Consider the following 20,346-nt stretch of genomic DNA (forward strand, 5'->3'; position numbering starts at 1 on the left):
CCTCTTTTTCAAAAGCGTACATTTTTTAGGTGCTTAGATATGTAGTAATGAAAAGGTGATGTAGTCTGATGCGGAATAAATTAAAAATCAAGTTACAAGTAAGCATTTTGTTAAACTCCATTCCTGAAAATAAATTATAACTTCCTTTTTTACTTTAGGAAGACAAATAATTACAACCGGTATGTTGTATTAATTAATATGTATTAATTTGTTTATTTGAAATTATTTTCAACTTCATAAAAATAGGAGCAGGTGTAGGCTATTTAAATAATGCTAATCTCACAAATTTGGGCCACTACTGAGGAATACAATCACTCAGCAACGTGTTTAATGCTGGCCGCACACTACACACATGGTAATGAATAGAAAACATGAATAGAAATTTGCATTTGTCTGCTTTGGAAGGAATGAGCATGGGCTTATTGTGCATTCCATCCCTACAATCATTTTCAGGGGATATTCAATTTTAGACCCTTTGTCTTAACTACCTTCTTTCCAATTAAATTAAGTGAATTAATAATTTTGTTATCAAATTATCTATTGTTAAAGTAGTAGAGGAATTTATATCCGTAGTTACTTTAACTTGGCTTAACAACTTGGTGTTGATATTTTATAAGCAATGATCCCTGGAGCTTCCAATTGGTTACTCAGATCTCTTTCAATTCAACTTATTGAAATTTGCATGACTAGCGCAAAAGATTGTGGATTTTTAAATGTGCATTGCGTTCAATGTAATGCGAGTTTTTGTGAAGTTTAGCACCATTTTAAAAAATGCAGATCCCACCCACAAAATTGATCATATCCTCCTTAAATGAATGAATCACCACTGAATGTTTTTACAAATTTCATTTCTGTTTTTATTTGCTCATGCGATGTTTGACATCGCTAGCTAGGGCAGCATTTATTGCCCATCGCTGATTGCCCAGTGGGCAGTTAAAGCACATTGCTGTGTATATGGAGTCACATGTTGGCCAGTTGGGTAAGAGTGGTAAGAACAGGACATTAGTGAACTGAATGCACTTTTACAATAATAGACAGTGATTATGTGGTTGTTATTAGGCTAGCATTTTTTTGTGATAAACTCATATTCAGTTGTATTACTGCAACTGTTCTTAAACATATGAACATATGAAGGAATTGTTCTTAAAGTATTTTTTGAAAAGTTTTTGAATGCTGCCCAATTATATTGGTCAGGACAGATTATCTTTTCGGGAATTTACAAATGAGTTGGAACAAAAACTAGAGACATAGCTGGAGCTGGATGGGAGACTGGAGAATAGAGCTTAGTAAGAAAAAAGATACAGTTATACTCTCCACCTATCCACCTCTCCACCTATCTTCTCCTTTATCCATCTTCTATCCGCCTAACCCTCTCTCCCTATTTATTTCAGAATCACCTTCCCCTCCCCCATTTCTGAAGAAGGGTCTAGACCCAAAACGTCAGCCTTCCTGCTCCTCTGATGCTGCTTGGCCTGCTGTGTTCATCCAGCTCTACACCTTGTTATCTCAGTTATACTGACAGGTGTGTATTAAAGGCTCTGAAAGAGACAGCGGGCAATTGAGGAGCGAGTATGTAGTCAATTCACTAAAGCATTAAGACTAATGATAGGCTAATTATGTTAGGAGGGGGCATATTTCTTGTAATGTATGCAGAAGAGCTTCTTCTATTAACATGTAGAGATGGTCATACAAAGGACAATGTAGTAGCTGCTTTGAATGAAATGACTGGGATCTTTCTCTGGCCTCTCATTGTGTTGATATATTTATAGAATTTGGTTTATTAAAGTAATTTTGTTGAAACTTACAATAATGCTAAAGCTCAGTTGATGCTGATTTACTGTGTTTCATTAAACCAGTAGTTGTTGATGGCTGGCCCATATTTTATTTGTAGGAGCATTTCTATTTGGCATATTTAAAGTTTTCTATCGTCTTTTGATATGTTGAAGTATGATTATTTAAGTCTAATGAGCTTTGATCTATTATCTTTGCCCTTCAACTTTAACAAAATGCTCAGTAACAAAGTTGAAACTACTTCATCCAACACTTTCATTCCAATAATTACAACTTTTAAGCAGTTTGTTCAAGGCACAGATATTCTCTTGTTTTTCTTTACACATAGCCAGAGATTATGCTTTTTTTCATGTGTTTCATAGATCATAGAATCCTTACAGTGTGGAAACAGGCCCTTCAGCCCAACAAGTCCACACCAACCCTTAGACCATCCCACCCAGACCCATCCCCCTATAACCCACACACCCATGAACACTATGGGCAATTTAGCATGGCCAATTCACCTAGCCTGCACATCTTTGGACTGTGGGAGGAAACCAGAGCACCCGGAGGAAATCCACGCAGACACAGGGAGAATGTGCAAACTCCACACAGACAGTCGCCCGAGGCTGGAACCGAACCCGGGTCCCTGGCGCTGTGAGGCTGCAGTGCTAACCACTGAGCCAACGTACCGCCCTGTTTCCAAAAAACATTGGCATAAATAAGGGAGATAATGCTGGGTGTTTTTCAAATCAGGAAATTTGAGTTTGGCATTGAGTAAATGATCAGCCACTATCAAGAATGACAGAGTAGGCTTCAAGAGTTGAATGGTCAGCTCCTGTTCCCGTGTCCCGGTGTTACCCTAAGTTAACAAAAATCTGTCAGTTCTTGAAAATTTCAACTGAACCTCTGCATCCACATAACTTTGGAGGAGGGAGTTTCAGGTTGCTGCTACTATTTGTGTGATTTCAGTCCTAAGTGACCTAGCTGTAATTTTAAGATGATACCTCATTCTGGAAACTATTCCAATGAGTTCCTTCTTCATTTTAAATGTTTCAATTAGTTAACTGTTCAACTTTCTGAAATCAATGGAATATAGATCAAATTTGTATGGTTTGTCTTCATAATTTAACTTTTTTAAATATTGATATCATTTTGGTGAGTCTGCTCTGTACCTGCTCCAGTGAGAAGACTGGAGGGTAACTAACATTGTGCCATTTTTAAGAAAAGCTGCGAGGAAAAGCTAGGGAACTACAGACTGGTGAGTTTGACGACAGTGGTGAGTAAATTGTTGGAGCGGATTCTGAGAGACAGGATCCACAGAGATTTGGAAAAACAAGGACTGATTAGGTAAAGTCAGCATGGCTTTGTGCGTGGGTGATTGTGTCTCACAAACTTGATTGAGTTTTTTGAAGAGGTGACCAAGAAGGTAGATGAAGGCAGAGTGATTGACATTGTCTACATGGACTTTAGTAAGACTTTCAACAAGGCTGCACATGGTAAACTAGTCAGTAAGGTTAGATCACATGGGATCCAGGTAGAGCTAACCAGTTGGATACTAACTTGGCTTGTCGGTAGGAAACAAAGTGGTGGTAGAGGTTTGTTGTTCAGACTGGATGCCTCTGACCAGCAGTGTGATACAAGGATCAGTGCTAGTCCACGCTTGTTCATTGTTTGTATAAAGGATTTGGATGAGAATATAGCGGGCATGGTCAGTAGCTTTGTGGATGATTCCAAAATTGGTGGTATAATGGACGGTGAAGAAGCTTATCAAAGAGAACAATGGGATATTGATCAACTGGACCAGTGGGTTGAGGAATGGTAGATGAAGTTTAATACAGATAAATGCAAGGTATTGCATTTTGTTAAGACAAACCAAGACAAACCAGGGTGGATTTACACAATTAATGGTAAAGTCCTGGGTAGTGTTGTGGAACAGAGACACCTAGGGGTGCAGGTACATAGCTCCTTGAAAGTGGCATCACAGCTGGTCAGGATGGTGAAGAAGGCATTTGGCATGCTTGCCTTCATTGGTCAGAGTGTTGAGTACAGTAGTGGTGGATCTCATGTTACGGCTCTATAAGACATCGGTAAGGCTACGCTTGGAGTACTGCATAAGTTCTGGTTGCCCTTCCAAAGGAAGGATGTTGTTAAACTGGAAAGGGTACAAAAAAGATTTACAAGGATGTTACTGAGACCGGAGAGTTTGATTTATAAGGAGAGGCTGGCTAGGTTGGGACTCTTTTCCCTGTAGTGTAGGAGGCTGAGGGGTGAACTTATAGTGGTTTATAAAATCATGAGGGACATAAATTAGATGAATAATCAAAGTCTTTTTCCCAGATAGGGGAGTTCAAAACTACAGGGCATAAGTTTAAGGTGACAGGATAAAGATTTAACACGGACCTGAGGGCAACTTTTTCACACGGGGGAGGTGTGTACATGGAATGCACTGCCAGAGGAAGTGGTAGAGGTGAGTACAATTAAATATTTAAAAGACATTTGGACAGGTACAGAGATAGGAAAAGTTTAGAGGGATATGGACCAAATGCAGGCAAATGTGTAGTTCAGCTTAGGAAACTTGGTCAGCATTGACAACTTGGTCAAAGGGTCTGTTTCCATGCTGTATGGTTCTGAGTTTGATTTTGAATTTTCCAATCCAAACTCCTGAAACTGGAGAAATTTGGAAATTTGTGACCGATTAATCAACAATTTCCTCCTAATTAGTTCAATACTCTAAAGTGAGAAACCAATGGGGTCTGAAGATCCAAGTCCCATTATTTTCTTACTTGTGATTTTTTAAAAATTTATTTTAATTCTCCAAATTCCTCAAATAGTTGCCATAGTATTTTGTTCAATATTCTTTCATTCACTCTCTCTCTCTTTATGGATTTATAAAAATATTAATATTGTTAGCTTTGAAAGTCCCAACAAGTTTTCTTCACGTTCCCTTTTGTATCTGATATTACTGTAACTGTAATTGCATTTTTTTAAAATGAAGTTCAGTTTTACTTGCATTCATATAAACCTGTTTTTTTAAGCTTGATTCTGTCTCCAATTTAATTTGTTAACCATGGTTGTTTAACTCTACAGTCAGAGCCAGTTCTGTCACCTTGTACAAAAGAAAGTTCCTCCTACATTAAACTTAGTGGTAATTTCTGATTTCTCTTTATTCTTGTTTCCAGTCCACTTTTCACACAACTGAAAATTACACATTGGCCCTGAGAGTCTCAGTGTTCCAGGATCCATTATCATCACAGATAGGCACAGTGACTGGATTGTTAGGAGCAGTAAATAGTGAAAACATTCCATTTTGTATTTCACAGGACTTAGTAAGTGAAGGAATGATACAATGGCTAATGGCCCTAGATCTTTCAATAGCGTGGCAGTCAGCGCCAGATGTTGCAGACTCCAAGAAGTGTTTTTCAATTTGTTGCGTGTTTGAATAACAAAATTACACAACTAATAAGGTAGGCCCTCTTGGGTTGCCAAAACACAGATCTGCTAGGATGTTTGTGGTTTGTTCAAAAAACTTGACTGTTTTGGCCAGTTAAGAGTAACAAAACAAACTTGCCTGATACTGAAGAAACTGAGAAAAGTAAAGTAAATCAAAGACGAAGGTTATCATGTAAATTAAAAATAAGCTCTGACAGTCAGGCAGCCATATCAAATAAACTTTTGTTAGCTGCAGAAAAAGCCTTTTATTTACATTGAATTAAGTACTTAGAGCTAATTTGCAACAAAATTAATTTAGTAGAATCACCCATTTTTCTGTAATTGCACAGATGTCAGCTTTGGAGGATTGGAAAATTGAGAACAAAACTAAAACAGAGAGTGCCTTCCATTTGAAACTGGTATAGCCACCAACTAAAATAAGACAACTACTTTGTGTGTTGATTAGCAGCATGCAAGGTCCAAAGCAGATGCGACTCTTCATAAAACAGAATTTAATAAGCTTTAACACGTCAGTCTCTCAAATTGTCATTTGGGGAGAGTATACCTCTGTCTCAGTACGTGGGAATAAATATTTTGATTGTAATAAACTAGCAGAAGGACCCATCAGGTAGAATTCAGATTTAGTCATTCTACTTCAGAATATTTACTGACTAGCTAATAACATCTTCTATTTCCTTGCCAACAGAAAATATTGTATCAACACTAAAGATTGTATCATGATGGTTGAACCCTCTTGTATGATGGTGGAATTTGAACTCAATATAAATTTCAAATTAAGGGCCTAATAATGACTATGCATCTATTGCTGATTGTTGGGAAAAACCCATATGTTTCAATAATTTCCTTTAGGGAAGGAAACTGACATCTTTACCTGTCTGACCTACATATGACTCCAGGCCCACAGCAATGTGGTTGACTCTTAACTGCCTTCTGGGCAATTAGGGATGGGGCAATAAATGCTGGCCTAGCCAGTGATGCCTTCATCCTATAAATGAATTTTTTAAAAAGTATGCCGTTATTTTATTAGGGAGGAATACTATGACAGGGCAGGATTGGTAGTGGTTTCTTGTCTAGAATAACTAGTTCAGTTACCAGTGATTGTAGTAAAAGACCGGCCTGTGCCTTTGGACTCAGAGGGGGAGGCATACAGTGATTGTAATGAAATCAGCCAGCTAGACCTCATAGAATATGAGTTCTCTGATTGGGGCTGTTAATCTGGCTGACAGATAAAAAGGGGAGTGTCAGAGATACTGACACTTTGAGAACTGGCTCTGAAGAGGCAGTACTAAAGCTAAGAACTGGTCATGTGTAGATAAAGGGTGACTTGGTGACGGCATACTGCTCTCTGTGAAGTTACTTCTTTTTCCACATGGTAAATTGTTATTCTCTCTTGCCAATTTCTTGATTTGAGAATCTTTTAAAAGTATGTACTTTATTTGTTGTCTGTAAATTGACTGTAGTTTGTTGATCAACCTAGGGTTCTGTTTACAAGCAGGGCCATGTAAGTATAGGTGCAATGAACTGTGTGTCCTCCTGTGCTCCAGTATTCTCTGACAGAGTTAGGAGACTTCAAATACTCAATAAAGTGTGTATCAGTGGGCAGGGACTCCACTGCATCTTGTCAGTTGATATAGAGTAACTGGCATACCAAAATTATAACAATGGTTAACAGAAAATTGTGACCATAGAAACTAAGTTTGTGAACAAAAGACAGTGATTCAATTTGATGTACATACAGATTGGTAAAATTGCATGAGCTGTTTAAAATGCCTTTTGATCTATAGTATATTTGTATTGATTGCATAAATCTACATCATAATTTTCTTTCAAAATAACTTAATTAAACAAAATAAAATTCCATTATTTTCAGCTTCTTAAAGTTTCTATTTAAGATAGACTGGAAGCCATAGTTCTATTGAAACATTTGCCAAGAGTGTTAAAGTGAGTTATTGGCTTACAATGAAAAGGACAATTAAAAGAAGAATATATGTGAATCCTTCCTATGAATATTAGGAAAACTAGCAAATTCCTTTCAGTAGTCAGTAAAATGAATGTTGACTGGTTATTAGAGCATCACTGCACATTGCATGGAAGATCTTGTGAGGAGACACGTGCTTAAGTTTAAAATTCCCAGGTCACTACATATACCCATAGAATGGAGAGCAATGTTTACACGTACATGAAAGATTCTTATATGGAGAACAAACATTGTTATATTATCTAGTTTTATATATTTCAGCTTCCACGCTGTTGTGTCACTTCAAACCCATATAAATGAAAGACTTGTTCATGGAAACTGGCACATCGATAAATGCTGTCAACAGAGTTTCGTCATGTGTCACTTTAAAAACTCTAATATCCTTCCACCTGTTAGACAGCTGTTTCTGTAATGTGAAGAAGGTGAGGACCACGCTCTTGGCAATGGTTTAAGTGAAATGAGTGGACAGCAATGGCAAATGAACCATGTGTAAATGGAATAAAAACAGAAAGTGCTGGAGAAACTCAAGCCTGACAACATTTGTGGAGAGAGAAACAGAGTTAATTTTTCAAGACTAATGTGACTTTTTTTCATGTAAATGAAACCTAACAGATCGCAGGATCCATTTGTATTTTCTTTAGGAGGATCATGTTAGCCAGTAATATGAATGGAGACTAGCAGGGGACAGGAAGAAACAAAAGGCCACAATGCATGCAAAGGATTGGAGCAATTTTTCTGGTGTGCTTATACAGCAGAATATATTGGGTTTAGTAAAAAGACAGTGCAAGTACTTCATTGGCTGTGAATTATATTGGTGTGGCCTGAAGTTCTAAAAGGCACTATTGTATGTACAAAATTTTCTTGTCTTATTTCTCAGGAAGCCAAATAAACAGACAATAATTTGAGGGATAGTAGGAACTGCTGATGCTGGGGAATCTGAGATAACACGGCGTAGAGCTGGATGAACACAGCAGGCCAAGCAGCATCAGAGAAACAGGAAAGCTGACGTTTCGGGCCTAGACCCTTCTTCAGAAATGGGGGAGGGGAGGGGGATTCTGAAATAAATAGGGAGAGAGGGGGAGGCAGATAGAAGATGTATAAAGGAGAAGATAGGTGGAGAGGAGACAGACAGGTCAAACAGGCGGGGTTGGAGCCAGTAAAAGTGAATGTAGGTGGGGAGTTAGGGAGGGGATAGGTCGGTCCAGGGAGGATGGACAGGTCAAGGAGGTGGGATGAGGTTAGTGGGTAGAAGATGGGTGTGGGGCTTGAGGTGGGAGGAATGGTTAGGGAGGCGGGGACGACCTGGGCTGGTTTTGGGAGGTGGTCGGGGCGGGGGAGATTTTGAAGCTTGTGAAGTCCACATTGATACCCTTGGGCTGCAGGGTTCCCAAGCAAAATATGAGATGCTGTTCCTGCAGCTTTCGGGTGGCATCATCGTGGCAATGCAGGAGGCCCAGGATGGACATGTCGTCCAAGAAGGGGGGGGGGGGAGTTGAAATTGTTTCGCGACTGGGAGGTGTAGTTGTTTGTTGCGACCCGAGCGTAGGTGTTCCGCACAGTGGTCCCCAAGCCTCCGCTTGGTTTCCCCGATGTAGAGGAGGCCACAACAGGAACAGCGGATACAGTATACCACATTAGCAGATGTGCAGGTGAACATCTGTTTGATGTGGAAGGTCTTCTTAGGGCCTGGGATTGGGGTCGGGGGGGAGGTCTAGGGGCAGGTGTAGCACTTGCTCCGGTTGCAGGGAAAAGTGCCAGGGGTGGTGGGGCTGGAGGGGAGTGTGGAGCGGACAAGGGAGTCACGGAGAGAGTCGTCCCTCAGGAAAGCAGATAAGGGTGGGGAGGGAAAAATGTCTTTGGTAGTGGGGTCAGATTGCAGATGGCGGAAGTGTCGGAGGATGATGCGTTGGATTCGGAGGTTGGTGGCGTGGTACATGAGGACGAGGGGGATTCTGTTTTGGTTGTTATTGCGGGTAGAGGGTGTGAGGGATGAGTTGCGGGAAATGCGAGAGACACAGTCGAGGGCATTTTCGACCACTGTGGAGGGCATTTTCAATAATTTGAACTGTGCACTTTCTTAAATTAAGAAGAAAGAATATGGATTTATATAAACTCGTACACCACAGAAAAACAACACTATTGTACTTATGAGACTGTCTAAAAGAGGAGTAAATTATGCACACTCCGCCTCTGCATTTTTATTCCTTTATTAAGTAGAAATCTAATTCCCTTTCAGAAGTTTCTGCTTTTATCCTTTCAGACTGTAAATTTCACATGATAACAATTAATTGTGTGAAGAAAATTCTCCTCCTCTCCCCTGTCGTTTTTCTTTGCTTTAAATTTGTGTCTGCTGATTAGTGTCCATCCAGTCAGTAAATATAGTTTTTTCTTGAGCTCCATGTATAAAAATCCTGTACAGTTTTGAACACCATTATATTTCCTGTTTGACCTCCCAACAACACCGAACTTCTCTATTCTTTCCATTAAACTGTGTTTCTTCACGCCAGGCACTTAACTGGTAAACCTCCCATGCATTTCCTTGCAGATCTAGGCATCCTTACCATAATGTGTTTTCCAGAATATATAACACAGCATTGTAACCTAACCAGTGACTTGTGATTTAGCACAGTCAAGCATTTGTATTCTATGCCTCTGTTATGCCAAAGACTCTTCATGCTTTTTTGAATAGCTTTATCAACTTGTCCTATCACTTCAATAGAACTGTAGACTCTGCGTACATCCACTTCAAAGTTAGATTTTTTAATTGATATTGAATTTTATTATTTTACCTTTAAAACTGTACATTATGTTTTAAGTTTTATCTGCCATGTCTGGCCCATTTTACCAGCCTAAGATCTTCTCAAGTCTTTTACCATCTTCCTCATTATTTATTACGTTTTTCAGCCTTGCGTCATCTGCAGACTTTGAAATTATATCGTGTAAATTCAGATTCTAATCTGAATTATATAATTTGCATTGTCCTTGCTGACCTTGTAATATCTTAAAATACTTTTAAGCCCATTAATTACTTTTTAGAAGCAGAGTCCCAATTGTAAAACAAGGAAATGCAATAGTCAGTTTGTACACAAGAATATCTTGAAAAGCAATTAAATAAAAGAGGAGATAATTGGTTTAGTGATGTCGGTTGAGAGATAAATATTGGTGAGGTCACTATGAGAACTCCTCTAACTTTCTTTATATAGTTGTTTAGGACCTGTTACACATTCTTGAGAGAGCAGGCAAAGCCTTGGTTTAATCTCTCATTTGAAAGATGGTTATGAGCATTCCTGCAGTATTGCACTGGAGTGTCAGCCTTGATGTAGCAGTTAGATCTCTGGTTTTGAACACATAACCTGTCGACTTAGAGATGCTACATAAAGGCTGTCAATTTGAATCTGGTATCAAGTTCAGAGCTATTAGATGGGATATAGGTAAAACAGTGGAGTCCCATGAGAAATTTGATTGGATGTCTTCTTCCTACTTGTAAGACAAGTAACATTTATTGCACATCAAGCAGGTCTTGCAACTTTGATTACTTCTTTCTCTGAATCTTGCCCTCAACTCCTACACAGCTATCTCAGATTCCATGGTGGAATCCAATTTGACTCTCTCATTTCTGAAGGTATAATCCTTTGAGTTCTGGGTGAAGCTTATTTGTTCTTTTGAAAAAGTGACTGAAGGATCATCTTGAGATTGGTTAGTTCACTTGGGCAGACAATTGGTTTGTGATGAAGAGTGACACCAGCAGCATGGTTTCAATTACTGCACTGGCTAAGGTTACTATGAAGGTCCCTCCTTTTCAAACTCATCCCTCCCCTGAGCTGTGGCCACCCTCCGGGTTAAACCACCACAGATTGTCTCTCTCTAACAAGAGAGCAGTCCTCTGTGATTATGGTTTTTTACATTTCCTGAGCAAGCTGTGTCTGCAAGACTTCAGAGACAACTGTGCTTGATTAGTCACTTGACTACTCCAGTCGAAAAATCAGAGTTACAGACTCCAGAACATTCTACACTATCTTTTTGCCTTCTAGAATAACCATTGACCAAAGTGATTTTTTTCCCTGTATGCCAATCTCTACAGGGAATTTTTTTCCCTCTTTTCCTGAAGAGCATCTGTATGTTTGCATGTGTGTTTTGGGAATATATAGAGCAGATAAATATTTATGCTTCTATATTATTGACTGGGTAAGTTAATCATTTATTGTATCTTTATTGAATAAATTATGTTTTGATTATAAACCAATAACAGTGTTTATTAAGAGCCCTAGTTGATAGATCTTGTTGTTTAAAACGTTATATAGATAAATGATTATGTTAGACACCTTGGTAACTGGAAATAAGTATTTTATCTTATGTTTTAGACTAGTGGGACTAGAGCAATGGACACTGTTCCATCCTCAGTTGTAACAATATCCTTTTATTTAAGTCTTTTTCTCACTTTCCAAAATGGATTCATAATTTACATCACTTTATTCTTTTTATAATATCTGATCTTCTCATATCCATGCAAGTGTCTTACAGCATCACTGTAAGATCTGAGATCTGAATCTGTCTAAAATGCTGAGTGCTTCTCACAGAAGTTAAATACCTAACAGGGTATTTAAACATGAGTGTAAAGCAGTCATAACGAAGAATAAATTGACAGTAATAATCTATTCCATACGAGATTCAACCAAAAGAAGACAGTTCAATTCTATTGTGTACTATAATTATTCCTCAATTATATTGAGTAGAGCATTTGATTTTCAAGCTAAGTAACAAAATGAAAAACTACAGTCCTGAAGCGGCCAGGAATTGAACAGGAAAGACAACCCTGTGGTTCCCAGTCTGTCAAATTAGCTAACTTCATTTTGGTTTACCAGTAAGACAGTGTAATTGTTTTCAGAACCCTTGGCTGTGAACGGGAAAAAAGGCAATTATTCTTCCATCTCTTCTATCCACTGATCTTTGCAGAATAGCAGGTGTTAAATGATGACTTTCCATGAAAAAGAAATCTAGTAATACTTACAGCCTTGGCTTTCATTGAAGATTAGTCTTTTCAACAACTGTTGAATACTAGTTGATACCCATGGAGCCAAACTGATGCATGAGTCTGCACTATCAGAGGTGGAGGCACAAATCAATCTTTATTTCAGAAATACCATTCGCAAACTAACTTTCCATTTGATTTATCATTATTGATAGATTGTTTGATTTTAATAAACTTGCCAAACAGCCCTGCACTATCTGTTAATTTGTCTGATATTTTCCCAGAGAACCACTCCTGTCCCCTGTGGTATTTGCTGCCTCTGCCAATATGTGGTACTGGTTTAAGGTAGTTTGAGGTAGTTCACTGCCACCAATCCTCCTTTACCTCTGCTTTGTCTTGGTCCTATCTGGTGATTAGTGATAGAGGGTACACAATCATAGGGTACCTAGAGAGAATATTTTGCGTCACTTTTTACTGTGGAGAAAGAAATGAAGTCTAGAGAATTTAGGGAAATAAACTTTGATGCTTTAAAAACAGTTCACATTACAGAAGAGGAAGTTTGGGAGGTCTTAGAGAATATAGAAGTGGATAAATCTCTGGGACCTGTTCTAATGTATCCCAGAATGTTGTGGGAAGTAAGGGAGGAAATTACGAGACTCTATGCAGAAATATTTGCGTCATCTATAACTATGGGTGAGGTGCCTAATGACTGGAGGGTGGCTAATGTTGTTCGTTTGTTTAAGAAAGATTCTAAGGAGAAACCGGTGAACTGTAGACCTGTGAGTCTGACTTCGGTTGTGGGTAAATTGTTGGAGGTGATTATAAAAGATAGGATTTATGAACATTTAGAGAGGCAAAAATTGATTAGGGATAGTCAGCATGGTTTTGTGCAAGGAAAATTGTGTCACAAACTTGATTGAGTTTTTGAGGAAGTTACCACCATTTGTTTGATGATGGCAGAGCAGTAGACATGGTTTATTTGGATTTTAGTAAAGCCTTTGACAAGGTTCCACATGGTAGACTAATTAGTAATGTTAGGTTGTGTGGGATTCGGGGTGAGCTTGCCAGTTGGATACATAATCAGTTTAATGGCAGGAGACAGAGAGTAATGGTGGAGGGTTGCTTTTCGGACTGGAGGCCTGTGACCAGCGGTGTTCTACAGGGATCGGTTCTGGGTCCTCTTTTGTTTGTCATTTATATAAATGATTTGGATCAGAATATAGAAAGGCATGGTTAGTAAGTTTGCTGATGAAACCAACATTGGTGGTATAGTAGATAGTGAAGAAGGTTTTCTAAGATTACTAAGGGATCTTGATCAAATGGGTCAATGGGCTGAAAATTGACAGATGGAGTTCAATCTGGATAAATGCGAGGTATTGCATTTTGGTATAACAAACAAGGGTAGGGCTTATACAGTTAATGGTAGGGCCTTGCGTAGGGTTGTAGAACAGAGGGACCTGGGGTGCAGGTATATAATTCTTTAAAGTTTGTGTCACATATAGACAGGACGGTTAAAAAGGTGTTTGGCACGCTTGCCTTCATTGCTCAGTCCTTTGCGTTTAGGAGTTGGGACATTATGTTGAGTTTGTACAGGACATTGGTGAGGCCTCTTCTAGGATATTGTATCCAGTTCTGGTCACCCAGTTATACTGAAGGATATTATCAAGCTGGAGAGGGTTTTCAGAGGAGATTTACCAGGATGTTGGATGGAAGGTTTGAGTTATAAGGAAATGTTGGGACTTTTTCACTAGATCATTGGAGTTTGAGAGGTGACCTGATGGAAGTTTATAAAATAATGAGAGGTATAGATAGAGTTGATGGTAGTTGTCTTTTCCCTAAAATGGGGAATTGTAAGACTAAGGGACACATTTTTATGATGAGAGGAGAAAGATTTAAAAAAGACATGAGGCAAATTTTTTACACAGCCTGTGGTTCGTGTGTGGAATGAACTTCCTAATGAAGTGGTGGATGCGGGTACAATTACAACATTTAAAAGACATTTGGATGGATATATGAATAGGAAAGGTTTGGAGGGATATGGGCCAGGAGCAAGCAGGTGACTCTAGTTTAGTTTGGGATTATGTTTGGCATGGACTGGTTGAACTGAAGGTCTTTTTCTGTGCTGTATGACTTTATGACTCTATAAGAGGCGCTGTTACTCAAATAATGAGAAGATTTGTTTCATGATAGCAATAAGTACAACTATATCTGGTCAGGCACAATTACCAGGACTTCTGGGAGCTGCATCTGCTCCCTCTGAGAATTAGAGTAGAATTCCTTGTCTTCACCCACAGACTGTTTGTGACATCAATAGAATGGATGGAGATAATGTGAATTTAATATTAACCCATTCAGAGCCATTCACTTATATGGCATTTTCCCATTGCAAACAATTTTCCCCATTGTTAATAAGTTATAAAATCATGTATATAACTATGGGCAGAATTTCCTCCTCCTTGGTGTGCTGAGATTAATGTCAAGTATGATAGCAAAATAGGGTGAGAATGATAAATTCAGATTCTTGACATCAAGAATTAGTTTCCCAGTTTCCCATCAAGGTTTAAATGGCAACTTCAGAGTCTCTGTCTTACTTCCATGATTTTGCATCTCATTAAACCCGCAACTTGTCCTACTTACATATCACTTCCAATTCTCCTCTGCTCCATTCCACAGCCACCATCGTCCTCAACCCTTCAGTCAACTCTGCATCACTAAACCTGTTGTCAGACCAACTCAAACATCACTTCAGGCTTTCAAAAATTTACTTTCGAGTTGGAAAAATCTACAACTTTGCATGCTTCTACCAGATTGTTTCGTGAGCAGGGACAGCCACACATCTTATGCTTCTGTACAGGATGTTTTTGATCTGACATTTAGTCAAATGTCTTATAGCTCTTAGTCTGCTTTCTTAGCAATCACTCACTTTAGCTCTTATTTTATCCTCAGCTTCACATTGTTTTCATAACACACACTCATATACTGCCAGTCTCGGTGGTTTAGGTTGCTTTTTAGGTAAAGGGAGAGGCAAGCTACTTGTCATGAAGGGAAGCACTGAATAGTCAATTTATTAGTCAGACAATGTCTGGACATTCCACTGTGTGACACTGCATCACATTAGTCTCAGAGCTGCAACATGTGCCAGCTGCTCACATGACAAGAATGCACTGCATGCATGTTAAGACTGGAGTGAAATTAAGGGAGACTGCAGTCAGTGAAGGGGTACTGACACAATTAACCAAGGGGTTCGCCTGATTACACTACAGGGGTCTGGCCATTATCAATACTGCTTAATTGTAGGTGCTCTGGAGATTATAAGTAGGTCAGCCGGGCACTGTTGAGACATTAATTTGAGAAGGAAGGCCTGTTTTCCCCACAGTGATACAAAAGAATGCAGTGGAGTAATTAGTGGTCATGAGCAGGAGAGTCGGTGAGGTGTCTGCAGTGAGCAAATGGAAAGCTCAGAGGTCATGAAGTGTTACTAGTTTGAGAGGATGAGATCAAGGGTTTGATCCCTTGAATGAACATGCTACATGCTGCATGAAATATGAAGAATTGTATCCATGAGTTTTGTGAGATACATGTGCAGTGACATTTAGAGTGAGCTGGCTCTGTGAGTTTGTGATAGCACAGAGAAGATGATGGTTGTTGCCTTGCAAAGCTTAGTAAATCATTGACCTTCTTGCTGGGTGTCCCTTTAGATGTGGGACATAGCTGTGAACTCATGTCACAATTTCTGTTCAGGCTGACAGGTCTATTGACATGGCATCCTTTGGAGGTCAGCAGGAAATAGTACTGCCATCCGTTCCAACACCCTGTCCACCAACACCTCCAGACTCTGTCCTGGAAAAGGAGAGATAGCTTGCCTTTCCTCTGGGACACTTCCAGGATCAAGCTTTGCAGATTGAGAGGTTGTTTCTGGCTTTCTTGTCTGAAGTAGCGTGTAATTGGGTTTTAAATATACATCAGAGGCAAATAAATTGAAGGTCTTGCCAGTGGCAAGCAAGTCCACTCACATGCGATGTGATTCCCTGAGAAATGTCCCCAATGGCTTGGTTAAGCCGAAACAGCATATCGCAGGAGAAAATTCACCCCAGGCCATGACAGACCAGACAGCATGAAACTCGCTTGCCACCACACTTTCATTACAAATGGGAAAATTCAGCCCTATACCTCATATACCAATACCTCATCTCCCCCCAAGTACATAGCTTTCCAAATACAGGCAGTCTGCATGGGACTTTTCTCAGAACACATCCTCTTCAGACTTGGAAGAATAGTAGGTCTCTTGCTTGAGGACTGTTGAACCCTGGTTCTGAATTGTTTCACTTCTGGAGGGTCTTTCATCTCTTGGATATTTGTTGCAGAAGATTTCTTTCTTTGTAGATATTATTTGTCTATTACTTTGTCTGGAGGACCCTTAATCTCCTGAATTTCCTTTCTGAAAAACAACTGTTCCATTGAAAGAAGTATTCCTTCTTATACTATCTTGGATTTCTGGGTCAGACAATCTCTTCCAAATTGGAAGAGATAATTTTTTTTCATATCCTGGATGCTTGGACCAGATAGTAGTATCTTCATGACTGTGCCCTACATCTGTGGAAGTTCGTCTGGCTCCCATGGAATATATGCTGTTTATCTGTCTTGAGTTGTTGATTAGTCTGGACATACTTAGTTGCTGTTGTGGTTGTTTGACCGGTGAAGTAAACCTTTTCAGACTCTTAGTCGCCTTACAAAATGATTGCTGCTCAATGAGCACCATAGCTGCGCTGGCACTGGCACTGACCATTCTACTGTCTGAAGATGACCAGTTAAAGGTACCTGAATAAGCCCAAGTAGGTTCTGCTACTCATTTTTGTTTTTAGGATTGCCACTTTTCTAAAGTGTGTCAATCCTGTATAAATTGCAAATTTCACAACGAGATATGAGACCTTTTGAGACCTCTGACCACCACACTGCTGACTGGGCCCTGGCCATACTCCTGGCAATGCCCAAGTGTCCCAGTGTATCCTTTCCAATGCACCATCCAAAAAGGAAGCTAAAATAACTCTAACATTAGCTAACATTAATTCTGATTTCTGTCCACAGATGCTGCCAGACCTGCTGAGTTTTACCTGCAACTTTTGTTTTTGTTTGTCAGTGGACTTGTAGTCCAGCATTCTTCAACATAGGATTGATGTAGCATGTGTTGGTTACTGTTCTATTCTTGTTGAATTTGGTTGAGCCTCTTTTGGCTTGTTGGCCACCGCCTATGCCTTTGTAGGTAACTTCAACAGATTCTCTCTTTTTGGGTTTTGTCATGTGTCTAGAAGGTCCAATGAAATCTAATGGCTTCCCTTTGACTGGATAGTTGACAATGGTTTGTTTCTGGACCAGGTGCTCTCTGCGAGGTAGAGAAACTCCTTTTCTCCGAAAGAAGTCGATGATATGACGTGCATGTAGGCTCAAAAGCGAAATTGTTTTACTGAAAACAAGATACATATCTTCAAGTCACTTACATATGTTGAATTGTAATGTAGCTTATGGCATTCCCACTGTTCTGGCCATTATTCCATTTTTGACATGTAGTTTAATCTTTATAAACTGTAGCTCTTGTTTCTTCAGTTGTGGTAACTGATCTGATAAGAAGTGACCTCAGCAGTGGTATCAAGCTTGGATTTAACAAGATATCTATTAATATAAGCAAGTTCTGTTCCCTTTTTTACTCTGCATTCCTTTAATACTGTATTGAATTCTTCAATGAAGCTTTAAATTGTACTGCTGGCTATTCTGTAGTAATTTACTGCTTTCAAGCTTTTTAAAACCATTTCTTTGTAATGTTGGATCTCTGTACCGCTTATTGGGTTTCACCACTTTTTTCAGGGTCTTTCCACTTGTTTTTTTAAACATTTAAAATCGTGGTTACCTGCTTCTAGAGTTTTCCCCACCGTTTGCAGCCACAATGGCATTTTCCCGCTTCTTTCCAGGTAAAGTGGATGTTTTCTCTTTAAACACTAAGCCCTATAGTCGACACACATTTTAAATAGATCTCTGGCTGCAGCCTTTTTAAACTTTTCAGCTGAAATCAAGGCTTAATTGAAGAGTCCCATTCCTTTTTATCTTTTATTTCTTATGATTTTACTTATGATGGACATACTAGATTTCTTAGAATTTATTTAACCTGGGAATGAGAAAATTTAGAGGCCTTCTTGATTCTCTAGGTCTGTTTTAAATTGGTTTTCTGGCCCTTTCAGTTTTTCTTGTAGCTGTACTTCATGAAGCCTAATGTCTGTGGCAATGATGCTCATTGTGAGAAATGTGAACTCTTTATATTTTCCTTGATTTACCTATCTGGTCTGTGCACCAATTTTCATAAAGTTTCCACTTTTTCCTTAGGAATCTCTAATTTTATTTTCTGGCACGTTTAGTTGCACCTCATAGAGCTTCTTTCACTAAAGTCTCTGTATTTTCTAAATGTGGCTAGCAATTTCTCTTTTCCTAGCCTACACTCCTAATCCTGTAATTCTTACCATCTTCTTGAAGATGCTTTGCCTTTGGAGTGCTAAGCCTGCCTTCTTGCAGCTTCCATTGCTGCTGTGATCTCTGCTGCTGACTTGCTGTCTTCTTAACGTGGTGATGCTCTTTAAAATGGGAAACTCACGTGCTTGAAATTTGTTTTTCCTTCTGGATTTCTTACAGTTGTGATGGGAGTCATTTATGCACTGCTGCAACTATATGGTATATTCCCAGATGACCACTGCTGGTACCTTGTGGTATTTGCTGCCTTTACAATATGTGGTACTGAGTAAGGGTTGTGTGATGTCATTTGCTGCTACCAGTCCTCCTTTGTCTTTGATTTGTCTTGGGCCTATCTAGTGATTACTGGGAGAGGACAAACTACTGTAGAGTATTTACAGAAGAGGCAGTGCTTTCCGATAATAATACAACTGCAGTTGGCCTAGGACCTTAGGCAGCCATTTCAGATACACCTGTTCCCTCTGAAAACTGGAGTAGAATATCTTGTCTCACCTGCAGACTGTGTGTAACATTGCTAAAATAGGTGGAGTCAATATAACATGAGTTTTAATTCCTTTAGAACCATTACCTTATACAACAAATTGCTATGCCTTTAACTTATTAAGTTCATTATCTTTCATTAATTTACCTTGTCTTTCAAACAACAGGTGTCGAATTGGTTTGGTAATAAGCGAATCAGGTATAAGAAAAACATCGGCAAATTCCAGGAAGAGGCCAATCTTTATGCAGCCAAAACTGCAGCAGATGCCACAACAGTGGTAGCCCACCAAGGCAGTCAGGCAAACTCCCCTTCCACACCCAATTCAGGTAAGCCTCCCTGACGATCTTGCATGTATAAATGCAGAGAATCAGAATGCTACTTGTGGAATGAGTAGTTGGGATGTTCCAACATTCAGTAACAGAGAAAGCACCATTTATTTTCTAAGAATGTTATTCAAATTAAATGTTAGATTTTGAATCATCCCATTTGTTAAAAGACAGTTACATTGGGGAATAAGCATTACAAACACTGTCTAATTCAGTGAGGTCTATTTTTTCTTGAGATGTGTAATTTGTTGTCAAAATGAGGTTATTTATATTATTTAGTTAATTTAGAAGGATTGACGGCTTATCTAAAGTACACCTCATAATGTGTCATAATGCGGGTGTCATCAGGGTTTATCTGGCTATATATTTTAAAAATAGATGCAGCGTTCCTCTGAGTATCAGCTGAAATAGTCCACAGTATTGTGTTTATTCGCCGTGCGTTAAAGTTCTTCCAGTCCAGAACTCCTGTATTTGTACCCATGGTACTTTTTAAAGAATATTTTCTGACAGAAATATGCAAGAATAATTCATTGAATGATATTGTGAAGATGCTTAAGCTACATATGTCTTGGGAGGTAAATTATGTTTGCTTATTCCATAATTCACAATGTGGTGACTATATTTATCTACACAACACTACAGTAGGCACAGTAATAAAGTTGTCATGTACTTTTGTGACCATTGGCCAAGTAATATTGTGAGCTTAATTTTGGGATTATGAAATTAGTTTATTTATTATCTACTGCCTGGTGACTGCATCCAATATAATGTACCAAAAATCTTAGACAAGGATAAAAATTGAGTCACCATCATGTTCACGTAAAGTGAAGCATGTATTCTTCTGTGTTAGTATGTT

General features: G+C 39.0%; 1 protein-coding gene across 1 annotated transcript in view; it reads left to right on the top strand.

Annotated features, from left to right (window-relative positions):
• The window catches only part of LOC109931724 (pre-B-cell leukemia transcription factor 1-like), a 71,743-nt gene that overhangs the window by 21,426 nt on the left and 29,971 nt on the right, over positions 1 to 20,346 (top strand). Inside the window, exon 2 of the mRNA XM_048617842.1 lies at positions 19,331 to 19,490. Within this exon, the coding sequence (XP_048473799.1) occupies positions 19,331 to 19,490 (160 nt within the window). The remainder of the gene's footprint in view (positions 1 to 19,330; positions 19,491 to 20,346) is intronic.

Source organism: Rhincodon typus, chromosome 38, assembly GCF_021869965.1.
Source record: "Rhincodon typus isolate 14 chromosome 38, sRhiTyp1.1, whole genome shotgun sequence".
In the NCBI taxonomy this organism is placed as follows: domain Eukaryota; kingdom Metazoa; phylum Chordata; class Chondrichthyes; order Orectolobiformes; family Rhincodontidae; genus Rhincodon; species Rhincodon typus.